The sequence below is a fragment of the Schistocerca gregaria genome, chromosome 2, assembly GCF_023897955.1.
Source record: "Schistocerca gregaria isolate iqSchGreg1 chromosome 2, iqSchGreg1.2, whole genome shotgun sequence".
Taxonomy (NCBI): domain Eukaryota; kingdom Metazoa; phylum Arthropoda; class Insecta; order Orthoptera; family Acrididae; genus Schistocerca; species Schistocerca gregaria.
Genome location: NC_064921.1, coordinates 689716541 through 689740064, shown reverse-complemented (window position 1 = coordinate 689740064; position 23524 = coordinate 689716541). Strand labels below are relative to the sequence as shown.

General features: G+C 41.6%; 1 protein-coding gene across 3 annotated transcripts in view; it reads right to left on the bottom strand.

Annotated features, from left to right (window-relative positions):
• Positions 1-23255, bottom strand: part of LOC126334772 (ATP-binding cassette sub-family C member 4-like) — a 548862-nt gene extending 525607 nt beyond the window's left edge. The window contains exons 1-2 of one of the 3 annotated variants that reach the window (XM_049997358.1): positions 23097-23255; positions 21086-21257 (exon numbers count right to left, since the gene is read on the bottom strand). In XM_049997358.1, coding sequence (XP_049853315.1) covers positions 21086-21159 — 74 coding nt within the window. In that variant the 5' untranslated portion in view covers positions 21160-21257; positions 23097-23255. Of the gene's footprint in view, positions 1-21085; positions 22084-23096 lie in introns of those variants that run through there. The other 2 variants (XM_049997356.1, XM_049997355.1) reach the window with 2 other exon arrangements.
• Between the last annotated feature and the right edge of the window lie 269 nt (positions 23256-23524).

The following is a 23524-nucleotide window of genomic DNA, read 5'->3' as shown; positions in this document are numbered from 1 at the left end:
GTTTTCCTAGTCACTCACAAGGTGGATGGTGGGGTGCAGACGGAAAGCTGCCATCAGCTGTTGTTCCACTCCGCTTTCTCATCTACTTTCACAATCAGGCCTCCCCCTACCATCGTCACATGACAATGAGCTACATGACGGCAGCGCAGTGGTGGTGGTGGTGGTGGGGGGGGGGGGGGGGGGATGTGGTGTCTCCCACGTAACAAGGTGCCAAGACAACGTTGGTACCTCATGATGAACCCACAAGAAAGTATAGTCACTGCCAGAAGGAACGATTAATGAGAGACAGTGGTGATAGACATGACCTGAAGAGTTCCATACGCCCCCACTACAGCATACTTACTTATGTCTGAACAGAGTGTCACTCAATCCAGTCAGCAATGATCGCTCATGATGGTAGCATTCTCTCTGTACAAGGCAGCAGTGCATTAGTTGTATTAGACAGACCTTTGTATAAATGTTTATCATCAGTTGTACTATGTGAGAAAAGATTAGTATCTTGTTCTGTATCAAGTGATATGTTAACATTCAGTGATAGTAATAAATACTCATGACTTTCCTGTGGACATGGACTGTTACAAAATTAAGTATTTCATCTTGTTCAAGTTGTAATAAACTGATCTAATATTTTATATGTTGTAGTATGAAATCAACCTCCTTCAGGAGTTTACCTAAGCTCCCACCTCTGTACTGATGAGTATTGTTTTGTCTGGTACAACACCCTGTGCACCCAGTTGACTTGGCCATTTCTCTTCTGCTTTTCAGCTTCAGTATCCTGGACTGATGATGAAATGGGCACAAGTGAAAAACCATCTATAGCTTTCTAAGTAGCTTTACACACTATGAATAAACAACAGCCATCAGCAACTGCAAATTAACGTTGACAGGTGACATTATTTTTATGACCCTATATGGTCCTTGGCAACGGCCTTGCCGCAGTGGATACATCGGTGGTTCCCGTGAGATAACCGAAGTTAAGCACTGTCCGGCGTGGCCGGCGCTTGGATGGGTGACCATCCGGGTCACCATGCGCTGTTGCCATTTTTCTGGGTGCACTCAGCCTCGTGATGCCAATTGAGGAGCTACTCGACCGAATAGTAGCGGCTCTGGACACAGAAAACCATCATAACGACCGGGAGAGCGGAGTGCTGACCACACGCCCCTCCTATCCGCATCCTCCACTGAGGATGACACGGCGCCTGGATGGTCCCGATGGGCCACTTGTGGCCTGAAGACGGAGTGCTATATGGACCTTAGTACTGGGTCAAGTATTTCTTTGCCCAGGTCTTAGGTGTGAACGGTTTATCACAAAAACATACTGCCCCATTCTTTATTGCCATAACCTAGTCACAGACTATTCTGGTCGCTCTTGACACTCGAGAGCTTTTGTATTTGCGTTTTTCGCTCTCTGTCAAAATTCACGTAATCTTTCGAAAATTTCTTTACTGAATCACTGTTTCTCCCGTCAATAAGTTTAATTACCTGAAAGGTTGAGTACATTTTCCTGAAGTGCACAACCTCATATGTTGAGAGTCCAGGCCCACTTAAAAACTTTATAGTAGGACAAGCAAATGATGAATGCGAGAAAGACGTCGCATCATTGTGATGGGTATTCACATAATGACTCAGTTTCCTTGACGCACTCCATTCAGCCGTTAGACTGAAACCATTTGTTCGCCACAGCTTGTGCTAATGTACGCATTTGCTGGTCCAGAATGGTAACTATTGTGAAAAACGAAAAAAAAACATATATCATGGTCGATACGTAAGAGTTGTCAGTTGGTGTACGATTAAATAGCCCCAGAAAGTCCATCCCCAGTATTTTTAATGGTTTGGGCGCTTCTGGTAACCTCTGTAATAGGACTCATTGGTGATTGAGATCAGCACATTGTGCATAAAGTATACTGTTTTTGAGATGTTGTTCCATGTCCTATTCCCTTCTCCTCCACAAAAGCTTCTACATCTACATCTACATCCATGCTCCGCAAGTCACCTGACGGTGTGTGGCGGAGGGTACCTTGAGTATCTCTATCGGTTCTCCCTTCTATTACAGTCTCGTATAGTTCGTGCAAAAAAAAGGATGGTTGATATGCCTCCGTGTGAGCTCTGATCTCTCTGATTATATCCTCATGGTCTCTTCGCGAGATATACGTAGGAGAGAGCAATATACTGCTTGACTCCTCGCTGAAGGTATGTTCTTGAAACTTCAACAAAAGCCTGTACCGAGCTACTGAGCGTCTCTCCTGCAGAGTCTTCCACTGGAGGTTATCTATCATCTCCGTAACGCTGTCGCGATTACTAAATGACCCTGTAACGAAGGGCGCTGCTCTCCGTTGGATCTGCTCTATCTCTTCTATCAACCCTATCTGGTACGGATACCACACCGGTGAGCAATATTCAAGCAGTGGGCGAACAAGCGTACTGAAACCTACTTCCTTTTTTTTCGGATCGCATTTCCTTAGGATTCTTCCAACCAATTTCAGTCTGGCATCTGCTTTACCGAAGATCAACTTTATACGATCATTCCATTTTAAATCACTCCTAATGCGTACTCCCAGATAATTTATGGAATTAAGTACTTCCAGTTGCTGACCTGCTATATTGTAGCTAAATGATAAGGGATCTTTCTTTCTATGTATTCGCAGCACATTACACTTGTCTACATTGAGATTCAATTGCCATTCCCTGCACCATTCGTCAATTCGCTGCCGATCCTCCTGCATTTCAGTACAAATTTCCATTGTTACAACCTCTCGATATACCACAGCATCATCTGCAAAAAGCCTCAGTGAACTTCCGATGTCATCCACCAGGTCATTTACGTATATTGTGAATAGTAACGGTCCTATGACACTCCCCTGCGGCACACCTTAAATCACTCTTACTTCAGAAGACTTCTCTCCATTTAGAATGACATGCTGCGTTCTGTTATCTAGGAACTCTTCAATCCAATCACACAATTGGTCTGACAGTCCACATACTCTTACTTTGTTCATTAAACGACTGTGGGGAACTGTATCGAACGCCTTGCGGAAGTCAAGAAACACGGCATCTACCTGTGAACCCGTGTCTATGGCCCTCTGAGTCTCGTGGACGAGTAGCGCGAGCTGGGTTTCACACGACCGTCTTTTTAGAAAGCCATGCTGATTCCTACAGAGTAAATTTCTAGTCTCCAGAAAAGTCATTATACTCGAACATAATACGTGTTCCAAAATTCTACAACTGATCGACGTTAGAGATATAGGTCTATAGTTCTCCACATCTGTTCGACGTCCCTTCTTGAAAACGGGGATGACCTGTGCCTTTTTCTAATCTTTCGGAAAGCTGCGCTCTTCTACAGACCTATGGCACACCGCTGCCAGAAAGGGGGTAAGTTCCTTCGCGTACTCTGTGTAAAATCGAACTGGTATACCATCAGGTCCTGCGGCCTTTCCTCTTTTAAGCGATTTTAATTGTTTTTCTATCCCTCTGCCATCTGTTTCGATATTTACCATTTTGTCATCTGTGAGACAGTCTATAGAAGGAACTACAGTGCAGTCTTCCTCTGTGAAACAGCTTTGGGAAAAGACATTTAGTATTTCGGCCTTTAGCCTGTCATCCTGTGTTTCAGTACCATTTTGGTCACAGAGTGTCTGGCCATTTTGTTTTGATCCACCTACTGCTTTGACATAAGACCAAAATTTTTTAGGATTTTCTGCCAAGTCAGTACATAGAACTTTACTTTCGAATTCACTGAACGCCTCTCGCATAGCCCTCCTCACACTACATTTCGCTTCGCGTAATTTTTGTTTGTGTGTACGGCTTTGGCTATGTTTATATTTGCTGCGAAGTTCCCTTTGCTTCCGCAGCAGTTTTCTAACTCGGTTGTTGTACCACAGTGGCTCTTTTCTATATCTTACGATGTTGCTTGGGAGATACTCATCTAACGCATAGTGTACGATGGTTTTGAACTTTGTCCACTGATCCTCAACACTATCTGTACTTGAGACAAAACTATTGTGTTGAGCCGTCAGGTACTCTGTAATCTGCTTTTTGTCACTTTTGCTAAACAGAAAAATCTTCCTACCTTTTTTAATATCTCTATTTACGGCTGAAATCATCGATGCCGTAACCGCTTTATGATCGCTGATTCCCTGTTCTGCGTTAACTGTTTCAAATAGTTCGGGTCTGTTTGTCACCCGAAGGTCTAATATGTTATCGCCCCGAGTCGATTCTCTGTTTAACTGCTCAAGGTAGTTTTCAGGTAAAGCACTTAAAAAAATTTCACTGGGTTCTTTGTCCCTGCCACCCGTTATGAACGTCTGAGTCTTCCACTCTATATCCGGAACTATAACATGGTGGGGAAATCTACTCGAAATATTTTCCAAATTATCTTTCAGGTGCTCCGCCACAACAGCTGCTGAGCCAGGGGGCCTATAGAGACATCCAATTACCATTTCTAAGCCTGCTTTAACCGTGACCTTCACCCAAATCATTTCACATTTCGGATCTCCGTCAATTTCCTTCGATACTATTGCTCTTCTTATCGCTATAAACACGCCTCCCCCTTCACGGTCCAACCTGTCTCTGTGGTATACATTCCAATCTGAGTTTAGGATTTCATTACTGTTTACGTCTGGTTTCAGCCAACTTTCTGTCCCTAGTACTATATGGGCGTTGTGACCGTTTATTAATGAGAGCAGTTCTGGGACCTTTCCATAGACGCTCCTGCAGTTTACTATTAGCATATTAATATTGTTATTCCCTGTTGCATTTTGCCTAATCCTACCTTGTCGCGTCTCAGGAGGCGTCTTGTCGGGCCTAGGGAGGGAATTCCCTAACCTAAAAAACCCCATGTGCACTCCACACGTACTCCGCTACCCTTGTAGCCGCTTCCGGCGAGTAGTGCACGCCTGACCTATTCAGGGGGGCCCTAGATTTCTCCACACGATACCGGAGGTCGAGAAATTTGCACCCCAGATCTCCGCAGATTCGTCTGAGCCTCTCGTTTAAGCCTTCCACTCAGCTCCAAACCAGAAGACCGCGGTCGGTTCTGGGAACGATACTACAAATAGTTAGCTAAGATTCCACTCCGCGAGCGAGGCTTTCCGCCTTCACCAACTCCGCCAACCGCCTGTACGAACTGAGGATGACCTCTGAACCCAGACAGCAGGAGTCCTTGGTGCCGACATGAGCAACAATTTGCAGTCGGGTGCACCCAGTGCTCTCTATCGCCGCCGGCAGGGCCTCCTCCACATCTCTGATAAGACCCCCCGGCAAGCAGACAGAGTGAACACTGGACTTATTCCCCGACCTTTCCGCTATTTCCCTAAGGGGCTCCATCACCCGTCTAATGTTGGAGCTCCCAATCACTAATAAACCTCTCCCCCCGTGTGCCTGCTGGGACCTTGCTGAAGGAGCGGCCACATGTCCACTCACAGGCAGAGCAGGTGATGGCACACGGCCAGCCTCCACACTGACCCTCCGCCTCGTGCGCCGCGAATGCTGTTGAATCCGCCACTCCCCTTGGGGAGAGGATGGCCCAACCGCTCCCGGTACCCGCTAAGATGTCTCGACAGCAGGGACAGTGAGTGAAGCATGTAACACTTGGGGTGTACTATGCGACGCACCAGACTCCCCACTACCGCTACACTTCGAGGCAGCAGCCTGAAGACGGCTGACCGCGGCCATCAAAACGTTCAGCTGTTGGCGAACAGTGGCCAGCTCCTCCTGCGTCCGTCCACAGCACTCACACATCCTATCCATCCTAAGAAATCAATTTACTGTAGAGAGTTAATCAACTTTTAACTAGCCTGCTAATTCACTAAAGGCGGCTGATAGCTGACTAAACTGTGGTTACTAGACGCTTCTTGTTGAAAACAATGAAAATAGCACTACCTGTCTCTGGACCGAATGGCTGACTAAAGGGACTCTCTCTGACTGTATTCAAAATAAACACGAAATCTATGGAACACTATTACTAGCACTCGAAAATTAAAGCTTCCTAAAAGCAAAAACACACGGAAGAAGAAGTGATAAGTAAGAAAACACAGTTAATACTTAAATTAACGTATCTCGCTGCACAACATACGTGACGCAGATGGCAGTTACGACGACACTGCCTGTGAGTCAGTTGCTCTCCACCTGCCATGACCTGCTGAAACATTGCCATGCACTTCAGTACTTCATCCACTAAAGCTACAGGAATGATCAACCTTTTGTTCCGCACAACAAGCTCTCCTCTGTCATAAACTGCGGCTATGATGTAAATAACAGGCAGTCAGCGTCAGTTGCACTCAGCAATACACCTACCCAAAAATTGTAAAACTCCAACCTACTATTTATACTGTCAGTATTACTGTGCCTTTCTCTGGGTTTACGTACCATCTCACAATCAAATTCACACAACTTCAGAGCTGTTCATCTCAGTATACTCGATGGGCTCTTTAGCCCCAGCATTTTAATACAGTATGGTCTGTCACAACTTTAAACTTTCTGCCATACAAGTAACAATCGAAGTATGATGCACCGTAAATAACAGTCAACGTTTATTTTTCTGTCTTAGATAACTCTATTCTGCTTTATACAGCTTCCTCGTGCACATCCCACTAGGTGCTCTTTGTCATCCACATTTGTCTAAGAGCACACCCAATCGCCAGACTACTTACGTTGCACAATAAAATAAATTCTCTATTAAAATCTCGAAATACTAGTACTGGATTTGACGATAATGCCTGTTTCAAACATTTAACAGAATTTCACTGTCAGCTGATCACTGAAATTTCACCCCATTTTCCAACAACCAATTCAGTGATTCAGCAATTTCAGAAAACCTCTTAATAAATTTCTCTACAATAATTACACAGCCTGAGAAATGACTGCAGATATTTTGATGTTTGTGGTGGCACAAAATCGTGGACTACATAAATAAAATGTGGATCAGTTGTGACACGCTGTTCACTAACCACAGAAACCCAATAATTCATCTGTGTTGCTACAAAATGACACTTATCCACACTGAGCATCAGTCATGTGGTATATAACCCTTTGAAAACTTCCTCCTGTCGATGCACATGTTCTTCCATCTCCTTTAGAAACACAGTGATATCGTTGACTCAAACCATACATTGTTTTGGTTTCAGTCCCCTGAGCGCTCCATCTTGCAGCCTTTGGAAAGTAGCTCAGTGTACTTAGCATCAGACATCGTTTATGATAATGGCCCCAAGATATTGTTTTTGGATGGTCTTCTAGATCTACTTCCAACTGGTGATAGTCACTTATAAAATCCGTTGTTGAGAAATATTTAAAATGATCCAAGTTCTCCCGAGGCTCCGTTATATTTGGTATAGGATATGAATCTATAATTGTCCTTGCATTCGGGTAATTGTAATCTATGTTTTTCGTGACATCTGTAAGTTTTCTGGGACAACGACAATGCTTGCACCCCAAGGGCTGTTACCATGATACCGTAAGTCAACTGCTGGTCAGTAAACTCTTCTTTCACCAAGTCTTGGGATTCTGTGTGATTTTCTATACAATAAATGTTTCACTTTCTCGTGCAGCACAGATATATCAGCAGCTTGCTTGTGGACAAGGCCTCCTTCTGACGTATCGACACCATCTTCATTCAGAACATCCGAAAGGGCAACTAGTAAACCTTTTCGTAGACTTCCTTTGCGCATGCCAAAATCATCTATACTCACCAGAACAATGTCATCTCCTTTTATTTCTCTCATGAATACTACACTCCTACACACAAATTAATATGATTCGCCCAAACCTGTAGTCTAACGGCTCCACAACATGTAACATTTCACTTGGGAGTTTGACACCCACACTATCCCAGAATAACTTCCCTGTGCCTCTCGCTACTTTATCATGTAAATTACTCTTTAGTGCACTTATCTATAGTTCATATACTATCACCGTGATGATCACCCGAGAAGATTTCATCATTCTTTTTCTGTCTCTTCATCATCTGCTAGCGATGTCAGCATGTATACCTAAATTATTGTTGTCGGTGTTGGTTTGCTGTCGATTCTGATGAAAATAACGCTATCACTGAACTGGTTACACGAAATCTCTCTCTGTCCTACTTTCCTATTCATAAGGAATCCTCCTCTTGTTATACGATTTTCTGCTGATGTTGATATTATCCTATACACATCTGACCACAAATCCTTGTCTACTTTCCAATTCACTTCACTGACACCCAATATATGTATACTGAGCTTTAGCATTTCCCCTCTCAGATTTTCTAGCTTCCCTACCACGTTCAAACTTCTGATGTTCCACGTCCCGATTCATAGAACAGTACCCTTTCGTTGGTTATTCAATCTTTTTCATATAATCGCCTCCCCTTCGGCAGTCCCCTCCCAAAGATCCGAATGGGGGACTCATCTGGGATCTTTCGCCAATGGAGAGATCATCATGACACTTTTCAATTACAGGCTTCATGTTCTGCCCATATATATTACGTGTCTTTAATGCAGTGGTTTCCATCTGCATCTTCATTCCGTTTATCATCACTGATTCTTCCACCTTTTAGGGACAGTTTCCCGTCCCAAAGGCGTGTCCTGAATTTCTGGTCGCTGCTCCGCCCTGTTTGATAAGGCTTTGGCAGAACGAGGATGACTTCCAGAGTGAAAACAAAACGTTACTAGCTGCTTCGCTAGCGTATCAGTAGTTTTGTTATGATGGGCGATACCTAGTAAGTAAGATAGTAATTTTACCAGGCGTCTGTGTATATAGCGGTGTAGATGATATTTGTATAAAAACTGTATTTAGTGTCGGTATGAAGGTTCCAAATGAATGTGTTTCTATTATTTTAGTGCAAATCGAATCTGAAAGCATGCAATATATTTTTCTAATTATATTTAAAACTGCCTCGATTCATTACATTCGTGCTGAAGTAGACTTTTTAGGGGTTTCTCTGGCTCATCTAGTACTGGATGTGAGATTTTACCACCAATCTAACACATACCAACCGTTTCTTCCTTCCATTTTAATACGTTATGGTGGACACATTTTTGATCCATTCCGCTATGACGACTAATTTATGATTAACATAGTTAACAGATCATAATCAAATCAATCTCTCCAAAAGCATCCCAAGTTCCACACGTTGAGGTACGACCCTCTGTTTGTCACACTAACTTTAAATGAAGTCTTCGTTGTGAGGCTTCAAACGTCTTGGAAGCTGGAAGAGACGGGTAATGCTCAGGGTCTAAACTGCTACGGGCTTGTGGCTTTAGTGATGTCTCTGTAGCTCCTGGGACTGCCCGATGTTCTGCATCAAAGTTTCGGCAGACATGAGATTCCTCTGAGGTTTCTTGGATTTGAGCAACATACGCAGCTTGAGCTCTCTTAGAATTATGCGTTAAACCAGACTTACGTTTGCGAAGCTGATATCAATAGTATTAAATATGGTTCTCGGCCTTACCGTTCGACTTTATTTTTGTTTTACTACCAAAGCTCACCAATCCAGGTGATGCAGGATCTAAAAACCATAACCCACAGGTACAATAACAATGGATTTACACTGTCACAGAATGTTTTGTAGACACTTAGAGTCGCCAACCATGGCGCCGACGTTGTCAGTATGACACTCACATATACCATATTTAAAAATGTTAAAAATATTCAGAAATATACAACTTTCTAAAGTAGGCTATGGTTTTCCTCAGGGTTCAAGCTATCTCCATACCAAATACCACCTGAATCGATTCAGTGATAGAGTCGTGAAGTTGTAACAGAGTGAGATACTTTCGCAATTAATAATACTGGTATTAGTACGGAAGTATTGATTGGACACATTGAGAACTGAATAAGCATTGCATTGATTACACAGAATCATATTAAGTAGAACATAACAACAAATAAAAGCATTTTAACATATATGATAAAGCTTAAAAGTGAAAAAGTAAACAGCGTTTTGAAAGAGTAAATATTTTTCTTTAACTTGTGTAATGTTCTTCAAATCAGTATATCTTGTACCACACGTTATGTAAATTAGCCTATCTTCTTCATCAGAGGTCAAGCTATCGCATGCCACGATTCAGCGATTTCGTCGTGAAAACGTAACGGACACAGTCACTTTAGCATTTATAATTTTAGTATAGAAGTATGGATTGGCATGGATTAAATACATTGAGGATTGTGTAGACTTCATATTCTAGCTGTTAATCATGGCTGCGTTAGTGTATCAGTAAAATGAAGTGTGCGTATGGCTTTATTGGCCGGGAGATTCTGGTTCGGATGCTCGGGAGCTTGGTGAAAATATTTTTATTTGACGCCACTACGTTGAATTGCACGTCGATGACGATAAAATGTTGATGAGGACTACGCAGACATCCAGGCACGAGCAGTAAAAAACCTCACCCGGGTAGAATTTTAATCCGAGACATCAACGCTAACCGCATAACCACTATCTGTTCGTTCAATTTCAACGCAACAAAGAAGTTATGCGCAACACACGACCCTCAACGACTAAAATATGACATAAGACAATGAGAATTGTACTCGTATAAACGATTTATTCATTACTTTGAATCGTATTAAGCAGAACAAATCAAAAAATAAACAAAGGTGAAAAAGTTCAAAAAGTAAATTGCTTTTTAAAGAGTAATTATTGTTCCATACATCGCGTTATATTTTTCAATCAATAAATATGTTGACAACATACTTTATATAGCAGCTCATATTCTTCCTCAGCGTTCAGGCTATCTCCATGCCAAATTTTATGAAAAGCGGTTCAGCGGTTAAGTGGAGAAAGCGTAACAGCCAGAGTTACTTTCGCGATTATAATATTAGTACGGATTTAAGGAATGACTGAGTTCGAATGCATGACTCAGGACGTTCTGATTAATAGTCAAAGACGCTACCTCTAGACCACAGGTACTCAGTAAGTTATCATAATATTGGCACCTCATTAAAGTAAACATTACAGACAGCTAGAGGGAATGGAGAGGCTGGAAATGACTTTTGAGCTACTGCGAGGGTGAGAATGTGAGCTTCTGGTGGTACAATACAGTTTTAAGATACAGTACCTGACATCCTCCAGTCTCTGATACCATCCAGTAGCTAAAATCCGCCAACAGCTGACACCACTAGCAGTTGTCTCCCATTGCATACACACACTATTAGCTTCTGTGATAGAACACTGTTAGTAAATCTCTGCTTACTGACTAATCGGTATTCCTTGTTGCAACAAGTCACAAGTTGACTGAACAAGTCTATACTTGCTTAGTCAGCCTCATGATTACACTTGCTGATATCTCCGCATGTGCACCCCTGTAGCCGGATGTACAGAATATTATTTAAGAAACAGTAGCCGACATTTACTGCATTGTAAGAACCATCTTTGACCTGATAAATCACAACTAGCTTACTAATGACTTTTGCTTGTTGAAAAAAGTCGCAAATGGCCAGAACAAGATTAAACTTATGTAGTCGACATCATGGGTAAACATGCTGACTTCGGTACATGCACACTGCAGTAGCTGCATATGCAGTATGCTATAATAGATCCAGTAACTGACATCCACTACACCTACACACTGTAGCTTCTGGCATAGAATACTTTTTAAGATCATCAGCCTGGTCCCCAGAGCTCCTGAAGATAAGCGTTGACTGTGGATATTGTATCACAGACACAGTCCCTTTGACTGTTCAGAGATGTCACTAATACCACCGAAAAAAGTAAACAACCATGCATGAGCATCGCCTATTAGACGGGAGGGGTCCGACAGCCAACAAGTTCCAGTCATCAGGAAGGAGGTACACGGCTCGTGTTGCCTGTAGTTCAACCATGCATAGACGGTCAATACCGCGGTTCGATCGCGTCCGCATTGTTACTTTGTGCCAGGAAGGGCTCTCAACAAGGGAAGTGTCCAGGCGTCTCGGAGTGAACCAAAGCGATGTTGTTCGGACATGCAGGAGATACAGAGGGACAGGAACTGTCGATGACATGCCTCGCTCAAGCTGCCCAAGAGCTGCTACTGTAGTGGATCACCGCTACCTAAGAATTATGCCTCGGAGGATCCCTGACAGCAACGCCACCAGGTTGAATAATGCTTTTCGTGCAGCCAAAGGACGTCGTGTTACGACTCAAACTGTGCATGATAACCTGCATGATGTGCAACGTCACTCCCGACGTCCGTGGCGGGGTCCATCTTTACAACCATGACACCATGCAGCGCAGTACGGATGGGCCCAACAATATGCCGAATGGAACGCTCAGGATTGACATCACGTTCTCTTCACCGATGAGTGTCGTATATGCCTTCAACCAGACAATCATCAGAGACGTGTTTGAAGGCAACTCGATCAGGCTGAACACCTTAAGCACACTGTCCAGCGAGTGCAGCAAGGTGGAGGTTCCCTGTTGCTTTGGGGTGGCATTATGTGGGGCCGACGTTCGCCGCTAGTGGTCATGGAAGGCGCCGTAAGGGCTCTACGATACGTGAATGTCATACTACGACCGATAGTGCAACCATATCGGCAGCATATTGACGAGGCATTCGTCTTCATGGACGACAATTCACGCCCCCGTCGTGTACATCTCGTGAATGACTTCTTTCAGGATAACGACATCGCGCGACTAGAGTGGCCAGTATGTTCTCCAAACATGAACGCTGTCGACATGCCTGAGATAGATAGAAAAGGGCTGTTTATGGACGACGTGACCCACCAACCACTCTGAATGATCTACACCGAATCGGCGTTGAGGAGTGGGACAATCTGGACCAATAGTGCCTTAAGGCGCTTGTGGATAGTATGGGACGAAGTGTGGTTTTCATGAGCAATACAAAGGGCGGAAATGATGTTTATGTTGATCCCTATTCCAATTTTCTGTACAGAAACTCTCGAAACAGAGGTGATGCAGAACTTTGTTTGGTGCGTGTATTTGAGTTCTGAACGCTGGCGTGGTTGGAATTGTCATTTATCACTGCCCTGCCTGTTTAGTACATTGTTCTATTCCAGGTTTCCAACTGCAACTTAACATAGTGACAGAAAAGGAAAATAAGGTTCTTAAGTATGAGTGAAATCAAAGGCTTCAAGCTTTGCAACCTTTAAAAGATACTAGTAAAATGTATAAAGTTCCCCGAACAACTCTGACGTATAAAAACTCTAAATAATATCCTCTTGAAAGACAAATGGGTCGCTGCCATATATATGATGAAGAATGTGAAGCTTATTTAGTTAATCCAATCAGTTCCCTGTTAACAGAAGTCAACTAATATAATTTATCAACAAACTAGTTGTGCAGCTGAAGCTGGCTCTTTCCGTCAACAATGGGAAATCTTGCAAGAAGTGGACAGAATTGTTTTCGCAAAGACACTCAGACATTACACAATGACTTCATCAGGATGCAGTGTTACTGATAAAAGACCAAGGAATGAGAATGTTCCATATGTCACAACGGAAAAGAAGAAAAGGAAGAAGAAGACAGAGCGAGACAAAGAAGAAACAGATATTAGAGTAAAAGAAAACAATATATTAATGAAAGCATAAGATGTATATGTTGGAGGAGAAAGAGATCATGATTAAGAAGATGATGATCATGATGAAGAAGAAGACGGTGATTACAATGAGGATGATGAAGAAGAAGAAAAGAAGAAGGAAGATGATGATTATGATGCGGTAGATGACATTCGTGATAGGAATATGGTCACCAATGAATCGCCAGGATGTGTTGACTACGTCCACTGTAATAACCCAAATGAACTCGTAGAGCTACAAAAGTGGTAGGCGTATATCACATGATAATGAACTAATTGTCTGTTGAAGAGGAGCTTTCAAAAGCATCGATTATTGCCTGAAGTTTGCAATGGCTGTAAAACACAAAGTGTAAGACTCATTTGCAGGATGGTTATTTGCTTATGAGAACGTTATGTTTTACCTAGAGAAATGAAGTGCTTGGATAAATAATGATGAACTTACTCTGGCAAGCTGGGTTCTTGCTAAGTTGCCAATTCAACCAAGACTGGGAAAGGTAATCACACTGGAAGGGAAATATGTTCCATCAGCACACAATTTCCAGAGGGTTTTGCAAGCATTAGTGGCATCAACAAAAAAAATCCTTGCTAGTGGTAGCCATTCTGATAAAACTGCTATGGTAACTGAATTAAAAGCATGGGAGGATGTGTGGATGAATGATGAACTAGCTGAAACTGGTTTTTGCCAGCAGTGCATTAATAAACAATTGCATTTTACGATGTAAGTTGGATCAGCTGTAGTTCTGATGCGTGTTTTGCAATACTTCAGAACAATTTTTTTTGTATTTTGATTAATTTAATGTATGGTACTATGATTGAACTCTGGTCGCCAACTAACATGTAATTTATTTTAATAGAGTCAATAAGTGAGCTGCCTGTATTTTAATACAGAATATTTAGATGTGGAAATATTTAACTTGAAGTTTTATTGTACTTTCAAAGTGTAGTACAGATACCGAACTTTTGGTTTTAGACATGAATTTTTGTTGTGAGGATTACTTTGTAATTCTTGTCAACAAGTGCACTTTAAGCTTTATGTTAGACAAGTAGTAATACAAATATGTGTTTGCAATGTTATACTATCAATTGTTATTTATTTTGAAGTATGTAAAGCGGGGAACTTAGGTCTAGCTACATTTGTCAACTAATATACAATTTATTTCATTTGTCACCGAGCGAGGTAGCGCAGAGGTTAGCACACTGGACTCGCATTCTGGAGGACGACGGTTCAAACCCATGTCTGGCCATCCTGATTTAGGTTTTCCGTGATTTCCCTAAATCGCTTCAGGCAGAATAGTTCCTTTGAAAGGGCGCGACCGACTACCTTCCCTAAGGCGATGGGACCGATGACCTCGCTGTTTGGATCCCTCTCCTGCTCTCCTGAATCAACCAATCAATCAATTCTGTCAGAAAGGGAGATGAGTGCATTTTAATACCTTATACAGAAAATTTAACTATGGAAATATTTAATTTGAATGTGTATTACGCTTGCAAAGTGTGGTACAGCATCTGAACTTTGGTTGTTAACAAGTCCCTGCTTAACCTATGGATTAAATTAATATATCTACATGCAAGCCATGTGTATTGTTTTATCTTACATAACAATTAATTTATGAGAGTAGTACCGCATGTGCTATGTTCTTGAAATCCTACAGTTTTTCAATTTAATACAATTTTATTTTACTCCAAAGTTCAAATTTTTGTGTATGATCATTTATACTTGATATTACTCTTTAGCACTCTATAAGTGATAAATAATTTTATTTTAGTCGAAAGATTTTGTATCGATTCTGTCCAATTGCACCATTGTTTTTGGCGATTTTCCTCTCTTTCTTCTTCCAGTACTGCCTCTGGTCATTTTTGACACAGGAGGAGTTTTCTTGCTGTAGAACGAACATATTCAGTTTAAGTGTTATCTCGCAACAATATAAAATCGTCAGAACTCCTGTTTCCTTTCTTTCTAGAATGGTATTTGCCCAGGCAATACTTGTGCTCACTGGATTTTTCGCAGAATCCAACGTAGACAGTCGTCAGAGGTTTCGATTTTCTGTACTCAAATATCACGATTATAATTATCTCCTAGCTCAGGGGTACAAGTAAGACGTGACTTTACGTTTCACGTATGTTTATATGGTAATCAATAGATCTATACATTGATTGAAAGTACAAATTCTTTGCCTCCCTGTTGTGGGTGGTGTCTGGAGCACCTCTCAGTAGCATCCAACCCATATCAGTCAATAATCCACCGTCCTGTGTACCGCTGTTCCATGAGAGAAATTTCCTGGTGGAACCGCTCACCGCCAAATGCACCACAGTCCTCTGGGAACTCTTCGAGGTGGGAGTAAAGGAAGTGTATTTTCGATTTCATGTCATCGGCAATGACCTTACAAGCATGATTGAGTTCGTCCACAGAGTCGCTGTAATTTTCGGCTTTCCTGTTTCCCAATAACAATGTCATGCAACTAATCAAAGGTTAGAGTGGACTAAAGTGTGTGTGCCCCAGCAGCTGGTGTATCTGTGGACCAATGAATATCCCTTTTGTGATTATCTCTCTGCTGAGCAGTGGAACTCTAAACTCGAATACTGAAATGCTCCTTCATTCCTGTCTGAAGCTTTAACAAATGCTGTCATGAGCAATGCAATGTGCGATGATGGCATAATAATTTTCTTCGGATTCACTAGAGATTCTTCGACATTATTTTTCACCTAGGCACCAGAGTTGTTCTTGGAGGCCATTGTCTCTGAGCGTACTGTTTTTCTCTTGAGCGACTGTCCAAGTGACACATATAGCAGCAAATATCTGCAAACTAGACAGCTTCACAATGACTTTGAAATCTCCACATGCCACCCATTCATACCTACTGCAATTAACATAGTCAACGACTGGAGCATATGCTCCAGGAATGGGCGATCTTTAATTAGTGTTGCGTAACAGTGCTGCCATCAGGTTTATTTTTGAACTACCTGTAAAGAACCTCCACTTTTCTGGTCAATGTCACTGCACCATGTAATGTCACCTTCGGCACTGAAATTACACTAAAATCTTCTCTGACGGTCCCGAATTACAGACAGACGTACTGTGTCAGCGAGGAGATTCCACTGCTGCAGTCATGAGGCCAAGCGTTGGGCTTTACCCTTTAGAAGATCTAAATCCGTAATCGTATCACTGAGTTCACACTGTGATTGTCTGTTGTTCTCTGTGTGATCACGTCGGTGTAGATCTAGGGTCAGTGTCACCAGCGAATGATTACACTTTTTCGGCTGTATGTGTCTATTCAACATCATCGCTCTTACTGCTTGATAGTGGTACATTCAGGGCGAATAGGAACTGGCAAGCCTTTGTCATGGGCCAGAGACTGAATTATAAAAGGCTCTAGGCACTATGGGACTTGACATCAGAGGTCATCAGTCCCCTAGACTTAGAACTACCTAAACCTAAGGATATCACACACATCCATGCCCGAGGCAGGATTCGAACCTGCGACCGTAGCAGCCGCGTTGTTCCAGACTGAAGCGCCTGGAACCGCTCGGCTACAGCGACCGGCGACTGAATTATAGATGGAATGTCAGAGTACTGAATATTCCTCTTCCTCTTGGTATTGACCCCTTTCCTCAACTGAGGTACCACCCAAAAACAGAAATCTGATGCGTAGTTTGCCAGTTCACGCCAAATAGCAGGCACACCAGACTTCTTGGAGACGCTTTTACAATGCATCCGAGCATTGAGTATAGACGAACACGTGATGAAATACACAAGTGGAGTCCTCAATTTATTTCTATCTGCAACTGTACACCCGAAATGCATGGCGTATGTTTGTTTCACAGCTTTGCCTTCTGAAACCACAATATTTATGGCAGCAGAAATGCAACGAAATTTATCAGGTGCAGGTGCAGGGCATTTTTTTGAAAGCGTACATGCGAGCAGTAACACAATTCATCAATTCCAACATTTCATGTCACGTACATTCACTATCAACCGTCGCGACACTCGCTCCAATAACAAGCGAACTAACGCAGCACAAGAGCACGACAGTCAAAATCATGTCAGGTTTCTGCATTCTACATTGTTCATATGACTTGATTGTGCACACATTGGTCATGGTGTAAAGTAGTGTTGCCAAAATGTACTGTGACCATCCACCTTACTCATTTACTGCAGCGAAACGGTTGTCGCGATGCCTTTGCATGTAGCTCTTACAATGTCCCGTAACTATGGCTGCGAAACGTGGCATGGTTATTTCCTTGTACCCCTGAGATAACAGACAGTTTTAACCTTGATATTCGTGTTCAGTGCATCTAAATCTGCAAAGCACAGATACTTTCGTTTCTGTAAAAAAATAAAATGTGGAAATTTGTATAAAAGTGTAATTTGTGTTCTAGCTATGTGTGCAACAGTGTGGTGTTCCTACAACGCTTATTTTAATTATATGTTTATATTATTAAGTAACTGCTTACAGGAATTACAATCTGTAAACATTTTAGTGTTCGTTGGCACCATATTCCCAAGTGGTAAATTTTGCAGCCTTCGTCGAAAGTTATAATTGCACATAAATTGGACTTGACACAATCAGTTCTAATAAAAATAAGTAACTCTCAGTCAGTATCATTGATTATAATTTTCTGGTTTAGAACACGATACATCTTCTACTTCCTCCCTAACCTGGTGCTAGCTAAGGTGAAATGTTAGTATAAAAGTTGTCAAAGCATCAAATAATGACATTTCAGTCTATGAGACCCCAATAACATTTCCTCTGATTGAAATGACTGTACCCATTTCAAAATTGTGATGTGAAGATAGCAATGTAATACTTGATAACAAATGCAGAACACTGATAAATGGAAATATTTAATTTAAGGATCCACTGTGTTTTACATCTAGTATGTGCCTGAATAATGGAATAAATTACTTTCTTCCACTAGCTGGTAATAATTTACACTGTCTATTTGTTTCTGTGTTTGCCTGCTTAGCGTAGTACTTTAGCCTTCACGTATTTTGTCCGGCTGTTATCCGGTCAAGACAGATTTACGACACAGGTCTTTTACTCCTAACCCAAAATGTCAACTGTCTATTTAGTATGTGATTTGTAAGTACTTAGACAAGGAAATGACATTGTGCCACGTAATTTAGCATTCAAAATCATGTTTCAGGTATCAATCTGACCGATATATTGATGTGTCTGGAAAATTAACATAGCGATATTTGATGTAAACACAGCAATCTTTGTTGCTGATATATTTTTTGCGTACATTTTAGACATTAAAAAAGCATTTGTCAAACATTGTAGAATAATTCAGATATGGAAAAAAATTAATCTGAGACGCCATTGTGTCTTACACCATTTGTGCTACACACAGCGAATTTTAGACGATCACTATTACAACTTAATTGTAAGTGAGCAGCTTAACATTTAACTGTTTGTGTGTGTGTGTTTGTTTTACTGTGGTATTTTAGGTGTGAAAATGCTACAAGGTACAACCGTCACGTAATTTTTCTGTTAACACTTTCGAATATGGTGCAAAAATTCTGAACGTTTGGATAGTTTTGAGAACAGCTTTCTCTGCGGCTACATTGTTATTTCATCCAAATGTCCACAAAAATGTTACACTATGGTTTATTTAACTTGTTCATAACTATAATTATTTAATTATTTTTAAATTATGGCAATTATTTAAATCATATATGACAGATTTGCTTTCCAGAAGATCGATTACTGTATGGTGAACTAAATTTAGAGTTTTGTTTTAATATTACGCTGATATTCGCTATAGTGCCGAAGGGGAGAGGGGGAGGAGTTACAAAGCACAGTGAGCTGGTTCCACCATCTTAGGGTTTATTTTAAATTTAATATCCCACTAGTGCAACTATGTTAGTTCTGATATGTTAGATTTTGATTGGCCAGAGAAAGGGAGGTGGAGGGGAGGAGAAGAGGGGAGAAGAGTGTGGCTTGTCACGTGACGATTCTGATGTCACTGATGACGTCACTGATAAAAGTTATGATGTCACTGGTAAGAAGAGTAGGCCTTGCAATATCATGGGATAGCATTCCTTGCTTTTCGAAGTGGATCAAAGGCCCTACAGATATACTGCTAACATTCTTAGTTTCCACAGGAAATCAAAGAAAAATCTTCCCCACTCCATGATACGAAAATTTGCATCTTGAGAAGAAAGACATGTATTAGCAGCAAAACTGGAAGGAAAGCCACAATCCCGAAGTCAGTCACGATCAGAAGTTCTCTGGTAAAATTATGCGGAAGTGCAGCTTTTGAAGAATTTAGTGTTTGTGTAACTTTAGAAAAGAGTACAGTTCGATCGACAAAACGAGCTTGATAAATACTTGGGAAGGATTTGTAATTTAAATAATAAAACACCGCATCCGTAAACGTAACTGGTGCAGTGTTTTATTATTTAAATCAACAACGAAAAAGATTTTGCAGCCTATGGTAACCAATTACGGAACAATCAAGAAAGTAAGGACTTTAAAAGTACCTTCGAAAGTGAATAATACTAATAGGGCAACCAGACATAGCGCTGTAGAAAAGGTTGTAAAAATTGTTAGAAGATTTCCAACTACCAACAAATCATCATAACAAGTAATTACCTCCCCTGTAATAAATCCAAAATTTTTTATGCTATGCAATGCATGTGGCTGAACAATAAGTGCCTACCAGAGGCAAGAAACTGGCCACCAACATCTCGAGCAGGTTTAAATGACCTCGAGTTTACGACCTGCGCCATTGACTACAGTGTCATTTGGTGCCACTATTGATGGCCCACTTAATACGTGCTTCCGTTGCTCTTCCGACTGTTATTATCGGCATTCTAAAGGGCAGCCGACATCACTATTTGATTTTGCGAAGCTATGAGGACTCCTCTCCTCGCACTAAGTCCTACTCGACTGTATGAGGAACTAAAACGGGAACATTCGCATGGCAGTATAGAATGTTGAGCCCGCAGCCCTGGAATTGTGGACAAGAGAATGCAGGAAAAGAATGTGAATAAGCTAAAGAAAAATGTTGGAGGCAGGAAAGAGGGGATTAATGTAGAGCATGACCAAAAGAAAAACTATTTAAACTGATTGAATTCTTCATATATTGGAGTATTTGCGGAATAGGGAAAAGCTAATTGACTTAAGCACGTGTTGTGAGAGAAAGTGGGTCAGTGTACAATAGACAGGGTTGCAGTACGAATGGGCAAGGAAGCCCAGAATATAATGAGCAGGTAACTGATAGCCATCACTTCCAGGAGGCTAATTACGAGCTCGACCTTCCGCCAGCGTTCGCATTGCAGCGAAGTTTATAGCAGGGTTTCCCAGACTGCGTCCTGCAGAACACTAGTGCTCCATGGGAAGTAAATAAGTGCTCCGCGAAAAAATATTAATAACACAGCGGCTTTTTTCGATATTTGGACAGTATTAATTGTTTTTTTTATTTTATTATGAATTCTTTATTACTTGTGATTTGAAACTGAAGTAGTCACTGAATAAAACAGGTTTCTCTCATTTTTAAAAATTTTATTAGCCTCTCTATCGAAATACCAGGATTCTCAAAGTGTTCCGTCAGAAGAGAAGTTTGGGAACCCCTGGTTTGGAGCAGCTGTAGCGACTTACGAGAAGAAGAGCACGGACAGAGGGTTGGCCGTCTTGCGTGGGTTGTCGCGGGTTCGCTTCTTGCCCACGTCCATTGCGGCCGGTGACTGGTGGCTGCTGGGTGGTGGCTGGTGAGTAGTGTGTGATGAGCCGCGTGGCCTCCGGCCGCCAGTAAGGATGGCGGGCAACTCCGCTGCGTACGAAACGTTGCACAGTGAGGATACGCGCTTATCAGGCAACAGATGTGGGCGCATGCGAACAGCGCGAGGAGGGAAGGGCACTGCTAGGCACTAGCAGCTCATTCAAGGATTTACTTTCAAACTTTGTTTCTTACCATTTTCATCATGTCGCTTTATTAGTCAGCTGTTTTAGCGCGAGCCTGCACAGCCAATAAGTATCTTCAGTTTCGTTCTAAGCGTCTGTAGGTTGGCAGTACCGCTTAGTCCGTTCGCAAGTCGCTAGATGGCCCTGTCCTCTTCGCTTGTCCTAAATATCAGTGTTGTTGCATCACAATGCTGTGCACTCGCGCGACGTAAACATGGCTGCGCCACTCTCCGTTTGTAATCCGTTATTGTTTCGTGGCCTGTGTGTGTACCAGAACTCGAAATGCATTGACGACTTTTAGTACAGTACTGGAGTGATGCTTTACCTCTACGAAGTGTTTACCAGAAGACTGAACAATTCAAATGCGGCTGAAAGAGCGTGAAACACGAGTCAGTCGCATCCATAACTGATGCCAAAACTGTGCAAGTGCGTCGCATAATTTTGAATAACTATCGAGTGACTATTGATGAAGTAGCAAAAGAAATGCAAAAACGTCATGTTTCTGCATATGACGCCACACATAAAAATCTCAACATTCGTAAAGTTTGTGCAAGCTCGTGCTAAAACAGCTCAATGAAGAGCACAAGAGCAATCATGTGAGAATAAGCTTGTTAAAGGTACTGCTTTTTGTATGTGTTTTTGATACACCTCAAACACTTCTCAATAAAACGGACGTTACTGCAGTTATTAATGAGAAAATGTTCTACATAATCAGTTTCTTTATATTATTTATTTATTAAACCTGATCATATTAGGGCCATCAGGCCCTCTCTTACATCGGGCCAGTGTTCCACACATGCAGCATTTCACACATCAGAGTTACATCATGACAATAGTTTAAATAAGAAAATTAGATTACTCTAGTGGCAATATGAATAAAGAGTAATGACTAAGACCTAATAAATTAAATGCTTGTAGTATTTTTACAACAGATGCTATACATATAAATTATGATAAAAGCAATAATAATAACAGTAAAAAAGAAAATCAAATAATAATGATAAACATGAGAAAAATTGGCAATAGTAATGAAGATTTTTGCAGATGTACATTAATATCTTGGTGTGTAAAGTAGCTGTTTACTAGTATAGCGAGTTTTGGGGAAGGGAGATTGAAAGAGACGGAAAGAGGGAAGTAATGAGGTGAAGTGCATTCATGTACAGAGGAAGGCATTACTCTTGCTTAAGTAGATATGTCATTAACTGTTTTTTGAATCCGGACATGTTTTTAAGCTCTCTAACATGACCAGGGAGGTTATTTCAGAGTCGGGTTCCCGCTACTGTAAAGGACTTGGAGAAAGTGACTGAGCGATGCAGTGGAACAGAGAGGATTTTATTATGATGGGAACGTGTGTTTCTGTCATGTTGTTCCGACATCAGCGTTAAGGACGAGGAGAGATATGAGGGACAGTGTACATTTATAAGGCAGTAGATGAGACAGAGTGTATGGAAATCTCTGCGTTTGTCTTTAGTCCACTTAGGTCACCTAGACAAACGAACAATAAATGATAATTAACATTCATTGTAATTATTAACTGCGTAAGAATCGTCCTTAGTAACATACATCAAAATATTCCTGCGTTATTTGCGTGGTTGAAAATCAAATACACATGTGACAGTACTAAATAACCAATGAAATCTTCGTCGAACATTCTTCATGTAGATGTTAGCAGATAACTTACAATAGCCATGTATGTGGTTGTGCATACCTTTAGCAAATTTCTCCTCGCCAAAATAATATTCTGAAATATTAGATCCTTCAGCCAGCACTCTACACAAATGGTCTTTAGCACTAACGGTTGTAACGCCAGCCGTAAAGAAGTAGCATCAGACTTTCTATGCGCTTCCTGGCACTTGTCAGCTTCTGCGCAGGAGAAGACGGCCTTGCTGGAACGTAGCAAAGTCGATGAGTCACGCCCTGACCAGCTGGAGACGGCGACCTTGGCCGGGATCACTCACCTAGCGTATAGACCTGGCTCAAGTAAATATTAGCGGCAGGAGCAGCGTATTTTGGTCTAGACGTAAAGTGCTTCCCTGAAATTCAGCCAATCGCTAGGTCGAATCCCGGTCGGACTTTAAATTTTTTAGTCTGCGTTTTAACCTGTTGTCTCGTGCAAAATCTTAAGATCCTAGGTCA